The 19359-nt window shown below is 32.6% G+C and overlaps 1 protein-coding gene and 1 pseudogene across 1 annotated transcript; both read right to left on the reverse strand.

Annotated features, from left to right (window-relative positions):
* Positions 1-2357: 2357 nt before the first annotated feature.
* Positions 2358-7983, reverse strand: LOC131949791 (gastrula zinc finger protein XlCGF26.1-like; annotated as a pseudogene).
* Positions 7984-14163: 6180 nt separating this feature from the next.
* On the reverse strand, positions 14164-18935 carry LOC131950490 (zinc finger protein 664-like). Its single transcript, XM_059312683.1, is given in 1 exon segment — positions 14164-18935. A coding segment is annotated over 1 exon segment (1467 nt). The 3' UTR covers positions 14164-17468.
* Positions 18936-19359: the final 424 nt, after the last annotated feature.

Here is a 19359-nt window from a genome sequence, read left to right on the forward strand (position 1 = left end):
TAGCAAGCTGATTGGCACATGTTTGAAGTTTGTAACTAAGTGAGTCAGCACTGTCTGCAAAGACATGTTACGAAGTATCATCAGCGAACATCTCGCACTGACCTGCGTCGATGTGCAATGCAAAATTATTAATGCATAATGAAAAAAGTAAAGGACCTAAGATTGAGCCCTGTGGAACCCCTATATTAACATATTTTTGTAAAGAGATGGTATTAAGGTAAAACACGCGTTGAGATCGGTTAGATAAAATGGAGTGAAGTAACCTAACTGTAAATTCGTGGAATTTGTAAGGAATTAGTTTTTCAAGAAGTATGATGTGATCAATAGAATCAAAGGCTTTTCTGAAATTAACGAACAGCGTGTCACAAAGTAGGTTTTTAAAATATTATTACTTTCTCGTAAAAATCTCATAAATCTCGACGTTTTACACATAACTGATACGGAAAAACATAATTTTGCAATCTTGTCCGCCTGTGTAAACACGATAACTTGAGTACCGTTACAGCTAGGTTGATGAAATTTCATATATAAGTATTTATCAAAATCGTAGATCCGAATGAACTTTTGAGCGATTTCCGATAACCGGAAGTGGTACTTTTTCTACTTTGAATGTTTCAAAAGCCTATAACTTGAGTACTATTTCAGATAGATAAATGAAATTTCACATGTGAGTAAAAGATCTAATTCTCTACCTTCTGTCAAACTTTTGAGTAATTTCCGATGACCGGAAGTACTAATTTACGCTATTTCTGATTTCTCAAAAAACGCAGGTAAATTTATAAAGTACTAATAATATTGCGCACTATTATGCACATTTTGTTTTGGCGTTTGGCTTGTGGGCAATTCTTTTTTCTACTAGATTTTATTCTATTTTTAAAAGTTGTATTAAACAAAAATCATGTCTATATTCCGAGTTGCCATCCCACGTAGTGTTGTATTAGAATATTCGAGAAAGTTTAGGGTAGATTACTCACGGTTTATTAAGCCAGTTTTCATTCATTTTAATCAAAGCAGTGACAAGAATGAAACGTTCTAAACCCAGACTGATTACTATGGAAAAGCTTATGTTTTTCTAGGTAGTTTTACATGTATTTGTTTATATGTATTTCTAGTGGCTTGGAGAGGGAAGAAAGTATAGAAATTGGCCTGTAGTTATTAGCATCTTGGATGTTACCTTTTTGTGTAGTAGTATAATCATAGCATGCTTAAAATGTTTCGGGTAATATTGCTTGGCAATACAGAGGTTATAGATATTGGTTAAAACTTCAGAGATTATTGGAGCTGAAATCTTCAATACTTTATTAGAGCTTGCTATTTTCCAGTTCAATCCAAATACATTCTATATTGTCCGTTGACAGATCCTTCTTGTGCTTGAAACGAATGGAGGAGTGGACATAGACACAAAGGCCAGTTTCTTTGTGTAAGGATGGGTCTCTGCGTATTAGGTTATAATCAGCGACGGTTATCTCATCATCATTTGTAAAAGATTGTAATCGAGTTTCAGAGAAACCAAAGATATGGAAAGGATTGTTGGAATTGTTTAAAATTTTTAGAACTTCATGTTTTATTAAATATGTGGAAAATATTTAAATGGCCCAATTTTAGCCCACTTTGTGAGGGTCAGGATGATGTAAATAGACAATGCATTAAGATAATAAAATATCAATGAATAAGAGATGCTAAAAACAAAAATCAATATAACAAACTAATTTAAACAGAATCAATATAACTGTCTTACAATTTCACACTTTGTCACCCAATAAAACAAACACTCACTGGTCTTCACACTGCCTTACTGTCTTTCTCTCCTTCTCTCTCTCAATATATATATAAATATATTGCTATATAAATGTACAATTGTATCAATATGTATTATAATTAATATAGTACATATATGACACTATTATGTGAAATGAAAATGGAAAATAAAGTATTACTGTAGTATCAAACACCAGAGATACTGTGAGCTAAACTAGTAGAGAATAAAAATTACAGTTTGATATGTAAATATCAATAAACAATTGTAGGCTTATTTAGTAACTTAATTTTATCTAAATAATCTATCCTATAAAGTGAAGCAATTTGAACAATTTTGGTGAGATAAAATTCTAATTTTTGTAACTGGTTGGCCAACTCAATTTATGTACATTTTGTTACAAGCTCTTCACCGTGAACAAATATTTTTAAATTAATGAATATTTAATTTTGTAGACATTATTCAAATTTATTTATAAAGTAATAGCACTATGGTGATCTAGTGCACACTTTATACAAAATGCTAGATTTCCACCCATACACTTTTTCCAATTAACATAAAAATAGCCTATTTAACCTTTACAGTCATAGTTTTAAAATACAATTATGATTTCAAAAGCATTTTTAGCTCTTTTGTCTTGAACTAAAACCTCGTCATTTTGACAAGAATTGGCCAGATGTGCTAAGAACAATCAAGCTGTGTCTATATAAATACATTAACAACGGAAAAATTGATATAAAAAATGCAATACAAACAGATAACTAGAAACAAAATTTTAACAATATTTTACAAAGAAAAGACTGTTCAGTGCAGATATAGATGACCCTAAACTGATGCATACCTCAAAGAGATGTTAAAGTACAATTTCAGTTGTGGCTTCTTTGATGTTTAAATGAATAATAAAGGTCATTAAAATATTTATCACATTTGCTTCAGTACAATGTTACTTTATACTAATCATTTGAAATTACCACGGTTAAAGCATATCTTCTGTAGGAATTCTAAGAGGTTTCTTAAATGTATGAATTCTATGGTATTTTTTAAACTATAATGCTGGGAAAAACATTTTCACATTTGTCACACTTGTAAGGGTTTCTCCTGTATGAATTTTAAGGTGCCGTTGTACATCCCATAACCCGAAAAAACATTTACCACATTTGTCACACTTTTAAGGTTTTTCTCCTGTATGAATTTTTTGGTGTATGCGTAAATTAGAAGAGCGTGTAAAACATTTACCACATTTGTCACACTTGTATGGCTTTTCTTCAGTATGAGTTTTTTTGTGTCTGCGTGCATCAGAAGGGCCTCTGAAACACTTACCACATATGTCACACATGTAAGGCTTTTCTCCTGTATGAATTCTATGGTGCTTCCTCAAGTTGTCAAACTTTGTAAAACATTTACCACAAGTGTAACACATGTAAGGCTTTTCTCCTGTATGACTTCTAAGGTGCTGTTGTACATCCCATAACCCGAAAAAACATTTACCACATTTGTCACACTTGTAAGGCTTTTCTCCTGTATGAGTTTTTTTGTGTCTATGTACATTATAAGAGTTTGTAAAACATTTACCACATGTGTCACACTTGTAAGGCTTTTCTCCGGTATGACTTCTCAGGTGCATCCTCAAGTTGACAAACTTTGTAAAACATTTACCACATTTGTCACACATGAAAGGTTTCTCTCCTGTATGAATTGTTTTGTGTCTATGTACATTATAAGGTTTTGTAAAACATTTACCACATGTGTCACACTTGTAAGGCTTTTCTCCTGTATGACTTCTAAGGTGTGTCTTCAAGTAGATAAACATTGTAAAACATTTACCACATTTGTCACAAATGAAAGGCTTTTCTCCTGTATGAATTTTTTTGTGTCTGTGTACATTATAAGGTTTTGTAAAACATTTACCACATGTGTCACACTTGTAAGGCTTTTCTCCTGTGTGACTTCTGAGGTGCGTCCTCAAGTTGACAAACATTGTAAAACATTTACCACATTTGTCACAAATGAAAGGCTTTTCTCCTGTATGAATTTTTTTGTGTCTGTGTACATTATAAGGTTTTGTAAAACATTTACCACATGTGTCACACTTGTAAGGCTTTTCTCCTGTATTACGTCTAAGGTGCTTCTTCAAGTTGACAAACTCTGTAAAACATTTACCAGATGTGTCACAATTGTAAGGCTTTTCTGCTGTATGACTTCTAAGGTGCTTCTTCAAGTTGACAAACTCTGTAAAACATTTACCACATGTGTCACACTTGTAAAGCTTTTCTGCTGTATGACTTCTAAGGTGCTTCTTCAAGTTGACAAACTCTGTAAAACATTTACCACATGTGTCACACTTGTAAAGCTTTTCTCCTGTATGAACTCTAAGGTGTTGTTGTATATCCGATAAATGTCTAAAATATTTACAACATAAGTCACACTTGTAAGTCTTTTCTACTGTACAAATGATAGAGTGTTGATGAAAGTTTGATGACTGGGAAGAAAGTTGACTAGAATTATCAATGACATCCAGACTCCTGTTGACAATTCTATTCCCAGTATGTTCATATTGTAAATGTGCTTTCAAATAAGTGAGTTTTTTAAAAGCCATTCTGCAATGCTGACTTGGATAAATACCTGTGGAATGTTTTTACATGTTTGAAAATTGTTTTCATAATATTTATAGATAGGTTAAAGCACAATGCTTATTAGAAAAGTCATAGACTGATACAGTGGACACAGTGGTGACTGATATAGTGGACACAGTTCTTACTAAATAATACAATGGTCACAGTGGTGACTAATACAATGGACACAGTGATGACTGATACAATGGACACAGTGCTGACTAATACAATAGACACAGTGATGACTGATACAATGGACACAGTGCTGACTAATACAATAGACACAGTGATGACTGATACAATAGACACAGTGCTGACTAATAAAATGGACAAATTGAAGACTGATACAATGGACACAGTGATGACTTATAGTACAATGGACACAGTGCTGACTTATACAATGGACACAGCTATGACTAATACAATGGACACGGTGATGACTGATACAATGGACACAGTGATGACTGATTGATACAGTAGACATGAAAGTCAACTACATCAACAAAAAGGACAGGGATGGCCGTGGTTGAGTCGGTAAATGTCATGGTTGCTAAACTAAAATGTCTCGAGTTCAAACCCTTGGGCAGATGAGGCTAATTAGCTGGGTACAGCCACTCTTCTAGGAGAGATAACTCCAAAATCATACAACTGCTGGTGGTTTGTTCTTGGGTGGACAAATGCTAAAGAAACAAATCCAAAAAGAAAAGGAGGCTGAAATCTGGCTCAATGGCGCATTACCAGTTGATATGTATACTTTCCAACACAAAAATTAAGAATGCAGAAGAAGAAGAACAAAAAGGACCAGAAGATGTATGTACTAAATGAAATAGGTATTTGTGTAAATAATTAATTTTACTTAAAATATCTGGTTTTTCATCAATGAATTACCTCTCCAAAATTTGAAAATAAATATTTCTATAACATTACATTTATAGTAATCTAAAAAAGGGTCTCTTGATAGCAATTAGTAGTAATATTGCATTCTTGATAATTAGTGCGAAGGAAAAATACAATTGATGCAAGTAAGAAAATTTTATTTTACTCTTTTCCTAAACCTACACATTTTCCTTAACCTAAACACAAATAAAAAGTTTGCCGGAACTGGAGCCTTAACCCTAACCGAAACATTAACCAGAATATGGCGGTTAACCTCACCTTGAACCGTAAAAAAAAAAAACTAGTCATAATCCTAACATTATTTATATCACTGATCCTTATCTTAATATACTCTTTTTATTATTTTGCCATTGCTGTAAGATGTAAGTTGTCTTTGCCATTGAATAAATACACACATGAAAAAAAATTATATTTTGGCATACCACTTTTTATTTTACTTTTACTCTAATTGTACTTTCTATTATATTAATAGATAATTTAATAATTTAATATCTGCCGCACTAAGTGTTAATATTTCATATTTAAATCTTGAAAAATTGTTCTATAATTCATTAGTTTGAAATTTAAAACCTAGAAATAGCGTTTTTTTCTGGCACAACATGAATAGATATCAATAGACGCGAGCGAGTTGACGAGAAACCTTCCAAAATGTTGTTGACATGGAATAAAAATGTGCTTTTTTAGATTTAGACCGTAAAAATTATTAAAAAATTAAAACTTTAGCCTAAAATCAATTTATAAATTTTTTATTTTTAGAACAAATGCTTAAAAAGTTGCAAATCCAGAGAACATAAAACTAAGTTGTTGAGTTTAAGGCTACATTTCTATTTATTTTTATCAAGCCTAAGTAATAACCAGATGTTTCACTTTCGTAAGACACATATTGATTAGCTGTACAGGAACTCCGTGATCGATAATTATTTGTTTACAAAACTTTGCAGATAAAGTTTTTAAATAACAAAGCAAATTTAAACCCCATTTTAGCTTACAATGTGTACAATAAAATTTATGGCAGCCTATTGAATTGCAGGATGCCATTGTTTATGCCTCAATTACACGCGATAACCAAATTGTTTCTGCATTTTTTTTATTTAGTTACCAAAAACATCAAATATATCCAATCTTTAGTAAGGTCCGAAAAAACCAGACAGGATTTTATAACTATATTAATTGTAACTACACATTGCATGATTTTTAAATTATTCAATGGGCCTCTCGAATAGACTACTTTCTCGCTCACGTCCATTCAGTAGGCTTTTTGATGAGAATTACAAAATGATTTTTTTATTAAAAATGCATCAATAATAGCTAGAACACTAGTAAACTAAGCTAATTTAGCATATTTTAACTTTCTGCGCAAAGTCATTATTACTGAAAAAATTCCAAAGTCAGGTCAGCCTGTGGCACCTTTCACTGAACTTGACTAAAGGAAAAAATATTTGACCTGTGACCTTCATTAAAACAGAATTTACTTATGTTTTGTTTAAAACTATTAGTAAACATGTGCCTAGTTTTATCCAATAAGTAATAAAAATTTGAAAATTAATTTTAATTACTGTTGTAAAGTGAGATAAACAGCTTAATAAGCACGTGTTTTCTTGAGGGGATGTGACCCGGGTGTGGCACATTGCATTGTAACTTTATATTTCTGTGTTTTATGACTATATTTGTTCACAATTAGCATGTTATGCTTTTAAAATTGATAAATGGTAAGTATACCAAGTTACAAAACCTGAAATCTAACTAATAATTCATACTTTCAGTTTAAAAAATAATTAAAATGATCATCAATGAAGAAAGCGTAAACATTCTATTTTTAGGTGTGACATAAAAAAACAGTCATAAATCTAGCCAAATTATTGGATTCTTGCGCGTCACACATTTTCCCGCGCCTCGTGTTCACCAAAAAAAGATTATAATAAAATGGCATTATTATTTTCACAGTCCATATCTCATAGAGAACCATAAATTATTACCAGTTTATTGTAATGTGTGTAAAATTAATGCTTTCAAGTTTCAAATAAACATAGTCTGGTTAAAAATAGCAGCCGGTATTTAATAGTTATTTGATTCGAAAGATAAGAATTATATAGAGAGACAAACAAAGAAATTAGGCCAAAAGTAGATCAGACAATTCTTAAATGACAGACTTAAATAGAAATGGATAGTTCCGATTTCTAAAATTAACGATGGCTTCGTAATCAATAGTTTTAGCCCTCTACACTTTAGTGAAAGCGAAACTGGTCGCCATTTTTGGTAAGTGCATGAGCCGTGAGATGGCTTCATAACAACAAACCCGGAAGCTGTGAATCGAATGGCCTACATTCAGTTTGTGTGGTCCAACACTGAACATTTTGAATAAAATACAATATTGTCTTTTTAATAAAATATAATGCTTGAATACTGTTCAAATATAAATATAGATGTCTTGAATTAGTTGAGAGTGCAATAGATATATAGAAATATAGGCCTAATGTGCATAATTGTTTCTAACTGCATCGGCTCTTATCGATAATAGGTAACTAGTGAATTTGCCGATCGTGGGCAGAAATTTTAAGACCATGCTTCGGGAAGCATTATCTAATTCAAGTGGTGGTTAAATTTTTAAAATAAAGACTTTATTAGAAATTTAATACAAAAATCTAATTGAAATTTTACATAGGCCCTACCTGTACAGGAAGTGTAAAATACTCACAAATTTCATGAAATTTCGCAAGCCTGAAAGACTGAAAGAGCAATATAGTATATAGTTAATAGTATGTACGAAACTAAACCTGAAATGTTTTTATATTTATATTATTAATTTTGATTCACTTGTTTTTGGAAAAAAAAAGTCTTGTATATACTAATCTAACAATAAGAATTATAGCTTCACCATTAAAAGTGATATCGACACTATGTTAGGTATTGTTAGGCCACTGTGTAATTATAACCACTGTATGTTTGTGCTTTTCAAATTTCATGCAAATATAGTCACCAAGAACGGTAACTCTTACTGTCACACTAACCATAATCAAACCATTATCTGTATTTAACTGTTGCCCTAAAGCTAACAGCAAAATAAAAATATTTTTTTTTCAAAATAAGCTGTGGAGTTTTAGTTACAACCACCCTAAAATTAAATCGTCGTCTTAATTTACCATTCCCATATTCAACTTTTTTCCAAAAACATAGCTTCGCCTACTCTGGTTCTAATTTGTGGAACAATCTTCCTAATAAAATAAAGCTAGGGGCCTATCTAGATAAAAATATATTCAAATCTAAACTAAAACTAAAATTATTTAATGACCTAACTGACTCATTGTAACATTTCTCATTCATCTATTATATTATCTTTTTTATCTCATTTTGTATGATAACTATGTAACATTGTTTCTTTATTCCACATTTTTAGTGCAATGTTACTGCTATGTGTTATTGAATTGTTTTATTTGTTTAAACGGCCAATGTGAAAAAAGGCCTTTGTGCCTACAATTGCAACCGTTTTTTTAATAAATGTGAATAAATTTGAAATTTGAGTACTAATTTAACGGAGTAAAGTAAAGAATTTTAACCACTAATCTTATTAAACTTCTTATTAAAAAATGCGTCAGTAATAAGAAATAGATATCCTAAAGTATCTTCCCTACCAGAAAAAAATTGGAATTTTTTAAATGTAATCAATTATTTTAATTTTTATAAAATATGTTCATGCCGTCTTGTATTATTTGACAGAAGTTTTTACAAAATGCATATATTTTGCATTTATTTATTGTTTTTTAATTAATTATTTGCTGAGAAGCTAAAAACATTAATGCAGTAGGCCTATATAATAGACACCAATCCTCAAATTGTAGTGTCATTATCGTCAAGGGGGGGGGGGAGAGATTATTTTGCTATTTTGGTATGACAATATCCTCTTTCTTTCACATAAGTGCAGTCTATTTCAACTTTATATACTGTATACATTTCACATCAGCATGGCCTACTTAAAGACAGTTTGTTTAAAGTTACATTATCATTTAATAAATAATTACAATTTTAATAGTACAAAAGCACTCAAAAAATAAGTCAAATCTGTATATAATTCATAAATATCAACAATATCGAGAAATTAAAACCTTTCATTAGTTGATTAAAACTCTACACAATTTAAAAAATAATTAAACCACATCTTGTTCATTGTCTGAACATTGCAATTATGATATAAAAAATTGTTTTTGTTTGTCTGCCATTCTTACTTGGCCTAGTAGCTTAAACTAAACCCTAATCAATTAGACTAGAATTGGCTGGTTGTACAGACAAGCAGGGTCAATTTTTTTTAAATTATCAATAAAAACTAGATATTAAAAATTTAATACTGGCAAACCACAACAATAAAAAAAATATTTTTTCACAAAGCAACACAATCCACAAGGAGATTTTCTACATAGCTCTTAGAGATTTTCAGCGACATTTTCTTTATGGATTCTTTTGATGGTTAACAAAATATTAAAAATATGGGGAAAAAATAATACCTCTGTTGTCTCTTTGTGAAAATTTTTCCCACATTTGTAATGCTTCTGTAAAATGTTACTTATGTGAAAAACAATTACAACATTTGAAAGGATTTTCTCAAATGTGAAGTCTATAGTGGATCTGTAAATGTGAAGTATATGGTGGATCTGTAAATGTTAGATCTATGATGGATCTTTAAATGTGAAGTCTTTGGTGGATCAGTAAATGTAAGGTCTATGATGGATCTGTAAATGTGAGGTCTATAATGGATCTGTAAATGTGAAGTCTATGGTGAATATGTAAATGTGAAGTCTTTGGTGGATCTGTAAATCTGAGGTCAATGGTGGATCTGTAAATGTGAAGTCCAGTGGCGTAGGCAGGGGGGGGGGGGGTTAGGGGGGGGGTCATAACCCCCCTCCCCCCATAGACCCCTCGGTACATATATAAAGTATGAGGGGGGGTGCAAATCGAAAGTTTGAGGGGGGTGCAAATCGAAAGTTTTAGGGTGGGGGGTGCAAATCGAAAGTTTGTCCCCGGATAAAAATTGGAACCGCCCCTCCCCTTGATATGATCTTGGCTACGCCACTGGTGAAGTCTATGGTGTATATGTAAATGTGAACTATGGTGGATATGTAAATGTGAAGAGTTTCTTTCATGCATAATGGGTCTATGTCAGGGGTCGGCAACCTATTGAGTCGGAAGATCCAAAAGTTACAATTTACGAAAAATCCCAGATTTAAAGAGCCACTAACACTTTTATTTCAATATTTTGGCATTTGATTAGGATCAGACATTTAAATTTGATTTTTGATTCGAAATAAATAGCTTTAAATATGAAAGAATATTTATATTTTAAAAAATATTAATATTTCGCACAAAATATATAAAAGAATTTTATCAAGCTCTGCTATGATGGAATTAGTAATGAATATAACTATAAGATTACCCCAATCCACTTTACAAGCCAATAGCTTGCAGGGCAGCCTCAACACGGCAAACTCCGACTAACTGACTTGGATATCGGTTTGAATACCGTGTACCGGTCGCTTCAGTCCCTTGGTTGTCATTAGGCTTACACCCCTCTGAACGCAGGGTAAACTCGTACCCCACCGTCAAGTACCCTGCTCAACAGTAGGAAGCTAATAACCAAAACAAACTTCGTCACTCAAGTCAAATTTGATTACTGACGGATAGAGCAATGCATTTTGAATAAAATAACATTACTCGTTTAACGATATTTTTAAAAAGTCGGCACTTGGGCAGTGGCAAGATTGGAGCCGTCGTCAACGGCTGTGCGGCTGGGCCTGGTGCCCAAGCTGCCGTCAGGATACTTTCTAACGCACCTACTCATTGTTCTCTGATGAGAGTTTTTATCATGTTTTAAGTTATTTATATTCATTATATTATAAAAAAATATAAAAAATTCTATATATATATATATATAATTCTCTTCTTGGAGACGTTAGAAAACAAGCTGTAAGCGCGCCTTGCAGTCCCCTTTCTTTCTCTCTAGGAAGTCTGGTGAGCTGTGGTTCACGCTAAATGTTTATAATCGTAGAGCCGGGTTTAGTGACGGCTATTAGGGGCAGATAATATAGTTTGAAACGATTTTAAACTTAGGGGAGGTAACGAAGGAGTTTGCTTTCAAGGGGGGAGGGGGGGGGTGGAGTGGGGGTGGGTGGGTGGGGTAGGGGTTGGGGGAAAGGAGGGGGGTATCGTCCTTAACGACCATCTGGTAGTGTTTTAAAACAAATATTTTCAGTGGCAACATTGGTACTGTCGAATTCACAAATTATGAATTACTGAAAAGTAGAAAATAAAACAACTAAATAGCGGCTTTACGCCGCGGGTCGGCTCTGTATATATATATTCTCTTCTTGGATACCCTAGAAAACACCAAGCTGTAAGCGTGCCTAGCAGACCCCTCTCTTCCTCTCTAGGCGTATCCCTACCATCCCCACATGGTCTGATGAGCTGTGGTTCACGCTAAATGTTTACCATCGTAGAGCCGGGTTTAGTGACGGCTATTAGGGGTTGCCGACCTCTTGTCTATGTTATAAAAGTAGGCTCTTCATTTAGTCTGTATGATCTACAAATGCAACCAGTAGGGGGGGTTACTAGAAATTTTCAAGGGTGGGGGTGGACTAAATTTGTTAGAAAGTGGGCGGACACTGGTAAAAGTATATTTTCTATATAAATTTTATTTCGTTGAAGGAAGACGGTAGACGGGTGGGTGGGGCGTGGGGAAAGGGTTGGCTGACTCATGCTGTCTGGCGGTAAGGCTGACCCCCCCCCCCCCCCCAAGTAGAGTCGCCTGAAAGAAACTAAAAGCGACTTTTGTCATGTTGTAGATTAGGTGCGAGGTTTAGGGGTATGGCTACGACTATATTTAGTATCAATGTGCAGTAACCGTGCAGATCAAGCGATTCTGTATAAAAATCCGTTTTCAATGTCATTTGTCGTTTACAATTAAATCTAAAGTTGAGGTGGTGATTTTGGTTTAGAGAAAAAGACAACACTATCAACCTAGCGCCCCTTGTATCTGTCTCCTTTATCTCGTTGTTTTTTTTATCAAAAAGTAAAGGTTTAAGTAATCTGACTTGTTCTATCTCCCATTAAAAAAAAATCTTAACACTCTTCACCTTCTCCACGTAGCATATTCTAACACATGCACTAACACCATCCACCTAGCTGTGTCATTATTTTCCACAATGGCAATTAAAAACTAATGTATTTCCAGTTTTTATTTTCCTTGCAAAAAAAGAGCATTGTTTATGATAAACCAATACACAAAGCGTACTAAATAAATCTATATATCTCATACCTACTTTGAAAACTCACATATAAATCAGGATCTACGATTTTGATAAAATACTTATATATGAAATTTCATCAACCTAACTGTAACGGTACTCAAGATATCGTGTTTACACACACACACACAGACATACGGACAAGATTGCAAAATTATGTTTTTCCGTATCAGTGAGGTGTAAAACGTCGTGATTTGTAAAAATCTCGATTTTGTTTTTGCACGATTACAAGACTTTCTCTATACTTCGTATATACGAGAAAGTAACAAAGTAGAATAAAATATAAGTTTATAAGTATAAGTTTACGCTCACCGAAATTCAAAATCAACTTTCAGAATTTAAATTTTTATTTTTTTTTTTTTCAATTATGGTAACTATAGTAGGCACGTTTAAAAAAAAACAATTTAAAAACAGCATTTAAAAAAAGCAATAGTAACGACATAGCAGTAACATAGCACTAAAAAAAATTCATAAAAAACGTTTTAATAACAAGCTTTTATGTAATGATGCACTAAAAAGTAGAAAATAAATTATAGACTACTATTTAAATAACTATAAAGAAAAGCGTGGGTCACTTTAGTATCTATTGGATACCTTTACTAATGTTAAGGAAGACACCCACGCTTTTCTTTATAGTTATTTAAATAGTAGTCTATAATTTATTTTCTACTTTTTAGTGCATCATTACATAAAAGCTTGTTATTAAAACGTTTTTTATGAATTTTTTTTCAGTACTTTACATGTTTTATCTACAATAGAGTTACATGACTAAAAACCATTGCGCGCCTACTGAATATTACGTTCAGTAGGCGCGCAATGGTTTTTGAACGCAGCCATTACGTGGTCGTGATGGCGCAGCTATTGATGACGCGTGTGGTGTGGTTGGCTAGACATGCCTACTAATTCGGTCCAAATTTTAATTAATTCATAAAAAATCAATTAGGCATCCAATTAAGTCAAATTTAGTTTCAGATTGCATTGTCTTCATGTCTTGACCCACGTGCCAACTGTGAATCGTGTCGGTCAAGTAGAACTGTCCGAATTTTCACTCCTGCGTTTCCGTCAAGACAGACTTACGACAGACAGAGGAAGTGAGTTAAATAAAAGCTTGTAAAAATGTAGAATAAAGAAATAATATTACATAGTTATAATACACAATGAGATAAAATAAGAATATAATAGATGAATGAGAAATGTTTCAATGTTTTATTTTAGTTTTAAATATATTTCAGAGCTAGATAGTTTTATTTTATTAGGAATATTGTTCCACAAATTAGAACCAGAGTAGGCGAAGCTATGTTTTTGGAAAAAAAAGTTGTATTTTGGATCGGTAAATTAAGACGTCGATTTAATTTTATGTTAAAAGAAAATAGGTCTGATAAGTAAGAGGGGGGCTGATTCATGGAATATTTTATATAAAAAAACTAATTTAGTATATAATATCTTTTTTATTTAATGGAAGAATCCAGACTACTAGACAAGCCAGTAACCAGTTTTATAGCCCTTTTTGTAATGATAGAAGAGGACGCTGCTTAGTTATAAAGCTGCCGCTCCACACTACAGAAGCATAATCCAACATAGATTGAATAAAAGCTTCATAAAAAACCAGCCTGCTCCAATAGTCCAGAAAGTTCATTATCCTTGCTATTTGAAAAGTTGTCTTTAATAAGGACATTTTTAGTAGATGAATATGGTCGGACCAATTGAGGTTGTGATCTATAATCAATCCTAGGCATTTGTAACTGTTAACCTGTTCAATGTTTGTATTGTCTATAGGCTATAGTAATGCGTAATGAGGTGGATGGAAGACGAAGGCGTTTCTGATGAGTTGTAATAATCATTGACTTAGTTTTATCGGGGTGAAGTTTCATTTTGTTCAATTTTGTCCAAGTAGCAAGCTGATTGGCACATGTTTGAAGTTTGTAACTAAGTGAGTCAGCACTGTCTGCAAAGACATGTAACGAAGTATCATCAGCGAACATCTCGCACTGACCTGCGTCAATGTGCAATGCAAGATCTTAATGTATAATGAAAAAAGTAAAGGACCTAAGATTGAGCCCTGTGGAACCCCTATATTAACATATTTCTGTAAAGAGATGGTATTAAGGTAAAACACGCGTTGAGATCTGTTAGACAAAAAGGAGTGAAGTAACCTAACTGTAAATTCGTGGAATTTGTAAGGAATTAGTTTTTCAAGAAGTATGATGTGATCAATAGAATTAAAGGCTTTTCTGAAATCGAAAAACAGCGTGCCACAAAGTAGGTTTTTTTAATATTTGTACTTTCTCGTAAAAATCTCGTAAATCTCGACGTTTTACACATAACTGATACGGAAAAACATAATTTTGCAATCTTGTCCGCATATCTGTCTGTATAAACACGATAACTTGAGTACCGTTACAGCTAGGTTGATGAAATTTCATATATAAGTATTTATCAAAATCGTAGATCCGTATGAACTTTTGAGCGATTTCCGATAACCGGAAGTGGTACTTTTTCTACTTTGAATGTTTCAAAAGCCTATAATTTGAGTACTATTACAGATAGATAATTGAAATTTCACATGTGAGTAAAAGATCTAATTCTCTACCTTCTGTCAAACTTTTGAGTAATTTTCGTTGACCGGAAGTACTAATTTACGCTATTTCCGATTTCTTAAAAAACTGATGTAAATTTATAAAGTACTAATAATATTGCGCACTATTATGCACATTTTGTTTTGGCGTTTGGCTTGTGGGGAATTCTTATTTCTACTAGATTTTATTCTATTTTTAAAAGTTTTAGTAAACAAAAATCGTGTCTATATTCCGAGTTGCCATCCCACGTAGTGTTATATTAGAATATTCGAGAAAGTTTAGGGTAGATTACTCCCGGTTTATTAAGCCAGTTTTCATTCATTTTAATCAAAGCAGTGACAAGAATGAAACGTTCTAAACCCAGACTGATTACTATGGAAAAGCTTATGTTTTTCTAGGTAGTTTTACATTTATTTGTTTATATGTATTTCTAGTGGCTTGGAGAAGGAAGAAAGTATAGAAATTGGCCTGTAGTTATTAGCATCTTGGATGTTACCTTTTTTGTGTAGTAGTATAATCATAGCATGCTTAAAATGTTTCGGGTAATATTGCTTGGCAATACAGAGGTTATAGATATTGATTAAAACTTCAGAGATTATTGGAGCTGAAATCTTCAATACTTTATTAGAGCTTGCTATTTTCCAGTTCAATCCATATACATTCTATATTGTCCGTTGACAGATCCTTCTTGTGCTTGAAACGAATGGAGGAGTGGACATAGACACAAAGGCCAGTTTCTTTGTGTAAGGATGGGTCTCTGCGTATTAGGTTATAATCAGCGACGGTTATCTCATCATCATTTGTAAAAGATTGTAATCGAGTTTCAGAGAAACCAAAGATATGGAAAGGATTGTTGGAATTGTTTAAATTTTTTAGAACTTCATGTTTTATTAAATATGTGGAAAATAGTTAAATGGCCCAATTTTAGCCCATGTTGTGAGGGTCAGGATGATGTAAATAGACAATGCATTAAGATAATAAAATATCAATGAATAAGAGATGCTAAAAACAAAAATCAATATAACAAACTAATTTAAACAGAATCAATATAACTGTCTTACAATTTCACACTTTGTCACCCAATAAAATAAACACTCGCTGCTCTTCACACTGCCTTACTGTCTTTCTCTCCTTCTCTCTCTCAATATAAATATAAATATATTGCTATATAAATGTACAATTGTATCAATATGTATTATAATTAATATAGTACATATATGACACTATTATGTGAAATGAAAATGGAAAATAAAGTATTACTGTAGTATCAAACACCAGAGATACTGTGAGCTAAACTAGTAGAGAATAAAAATTACAGTTTGATATGTAAATATCAATAAACAATTGTAGGCTTATTTAGAAACTTAATTTTATCTAAATAATCTATCCTATAACGTGAAGTAATTTGAACGATTTTGGTGAGATAAAATTCTAATTTTTGTAACTGGTTGGCCTACTCAATTAATGTAAATTTTGTTATAAGCTCTTCACCGTGAACAAATATTTTTAAATTAATGAATATTTAATTTTGTAGACATTATTCAAATTTATTTATAAAGTAATAGCACTATGGTGATCTAGTGCACACTTTATACAAAATGCTAGATTTCCACCCATACACTTTTTCCAAATTAACATAAAAATAGCCTATTTAACCTTTACAGTCATAGTTTTAAAAGCCACATGACTTAGTCATGGCCATTTTCTTTACGTTTGAATTACCTAATTATAAAAAAGGATTTAAAATGTTAATGATTTTAAAAACACAAAAATAGCGTCCAATCTGTATACAGTTCATACAGAACCAACACTATAAATTAATTATAATTTTACATTTTATTAATGCTTTACTTGATTTAAAGAAAAAAAATAAACCACACTTTCTTTTCTGAGAAATACAATTATGATTTCAAAAGCATTTTTAGCTCTTTTGTCTTGAACTAAAACCTCATCATTTTGACAAGAATTGGCCAGATGTGCTAAGATGTGTCTATATAAATACATTAACAACGGAAAAATTGGTATAAAAAATGCAATACAAACAGATAACAAGAAACAAAATTTCAACAATATTTTACAAAGAAAAGACTGTTCAGTGCAGATATAGATGACCCTAAACTGATGCATACCTCAAAGAGATGTTCAAGTACAATTTCAGGTGTGGCTTCTTCGATGTTTAAATGAATATTAAAGGTTATTAAAATATTTATCACATTTGTGATGCTTCAGTACAATGTTACTTTATACTAATCATTTGAAATTACCACAGTTAAAGCATATCTTCTGTAGGAATTCTAAGATTTTTCTTAAATGTATGAATTCTATGGTATTTTTTAAACTATAATGCTGGGAAAAACATTTTCACATTTGTCACACTTGTAAGGGTTTCTCCTGTATGAATTTTAAGGTGCCGTTGTACATCCCATAACCCGAAAAAACATTTACCACATTTGTCACACTTTTAAGGTTTTTCTCCTGTATGAATTTTTTGGTGTATGCGTAAATTAGAAGAGCGTGTGAAACATTTACCACATTTGTCACACTTGTATGGCTTTTCTTCAGTATGAGTTTTTTTGTGTCTGCGTGCATCAGAAGGGCCTCTGAAACACTTACCACATATGTCACACATGTAAGGCTTTTCTCCTGTATGAATTCTATGGTGCTTCCTCAAGTTGTAAGACTTTGTAAAACATTTACCACAAGTGTAACACATGTAAGGCTGTTCTCCTGTATGACTTCTAAGGTGCTGTTGTACATCCCATAACCCGAAAAAACATTTACCACATTTGTCACACTTGTAAGGTTTTTCTCCTGTATGAATTTTTTGGTGTATGCGTAAATTAGAAGAGCGTGTGAAACATTTACCACATTTGTCACACTTGTATGGCTTTTCTTCAGTATGAGTTTTTTTGTGTCTGCGTGCATCAGAAGGGCCTCTGAAACACTTACCACATATGTCACACATGTAAGGCTTTTCTCCTGTATGAATTCTATGGTGCTTCCTCAAGTTGTAAAACTTTGTAAAACATTTACCACAAGTGTAACACATGTAAGGCTTTTCTCCTGTATGACTTCTAAGGTGTCGTTGTAAATCCCATAGCTGTCTAAAACATTTACAACATAAGTCACACTTGTAAGGTTTATCTCCTGTATGAATTCTATGGTGCTTCCTCAAGTTGACAAACTTTGTAAAACATTTACCACATTTGTCACACATGTAAGGCTTTTCTCCTGTATGACTTCTAAGGTGTCGTTGTACATCCCATAGCCGTCTAAAACTATTACAACATAAGTCACACTTGTAAGGTTTATCTCCTGTATGAATTGTTTTGTGTCTGTGTACATTATAAGAGTTTGTAAAACATTTACCACATGTGTCACACTTGTAAGGCTTTTCTCCTGTATGAATTTTTTTGTGTTTGCGTAAATTAGAAGGGTGTGTGAAACATTTATTACATTTGTCACACTTGTATGGCTTTTCTCCTGTATGGATTTTTTTGTGTATGTGTATATCATAAGGTTGTGTAAAACATTTACCACATGTGTCACATTTGTAAGCCTTTTCTCCTGTATGAACTCTAAGGTGTTGTTGTAGATCCGATAGCTTTCTAAAATATTTACAACATAAGTCACACTTGTAAGTCTTTTCTACTGTACAAATGATAGGGTGTTGATGAAAGTTTGATGACTGGGAAGAAAGTTGACTAGAATTATCAATGACATCCTGACTCCTGTTGACAATTCTATTCCCAGTATGTTCATATTGTAAATGTGCTTTCAAATAAGAAAGTTTTGTTAAAGCCATTCTGCAATGCTGACTTGGATAAATATCTGTGGAATGTTTTTACATGTTTGAAAATCGTTTTCATAATTTTTAAAGATAGGTTAAAGCACAGGGCTTATTAGACAAGTCAAGGACTGATACAGTGGACACAGTGGTGACTGATATAGTGGGCACAGTTCTTTCTAAATAATACAGTGGAGACAGTGGTGACTATAACAAGGACACATTGATAACTAATACAATGGACACAGTGTTGACTAATACAATGGACACATTGATGACTAATACAGTTGACACAGTGTTGACTAATACAAGGACACATTGATAACTAATTCAATGGACACATTGATTACTAATACAATGGACACAGTGTTGACTAGTACAATGGACACAGTGATGACTAAAACAATGGACAAATTGAAGACTGATACAATAGACAAATTGA

This window comes from Physella acuta, unplaced genomic scaffold (assembly GCF_028476545.2).
Source record: "Physella acuta isolate Inbredline_101_S28 unplaced genomic scaffold, ASM2847654v3 ptg000063l, whole genome shotgun sequence".
Lineage (NCBI taxonomy): Eukaryota > Metazoa > Mollusca > Gastropoda > Physidae > Physella > Physella acuta.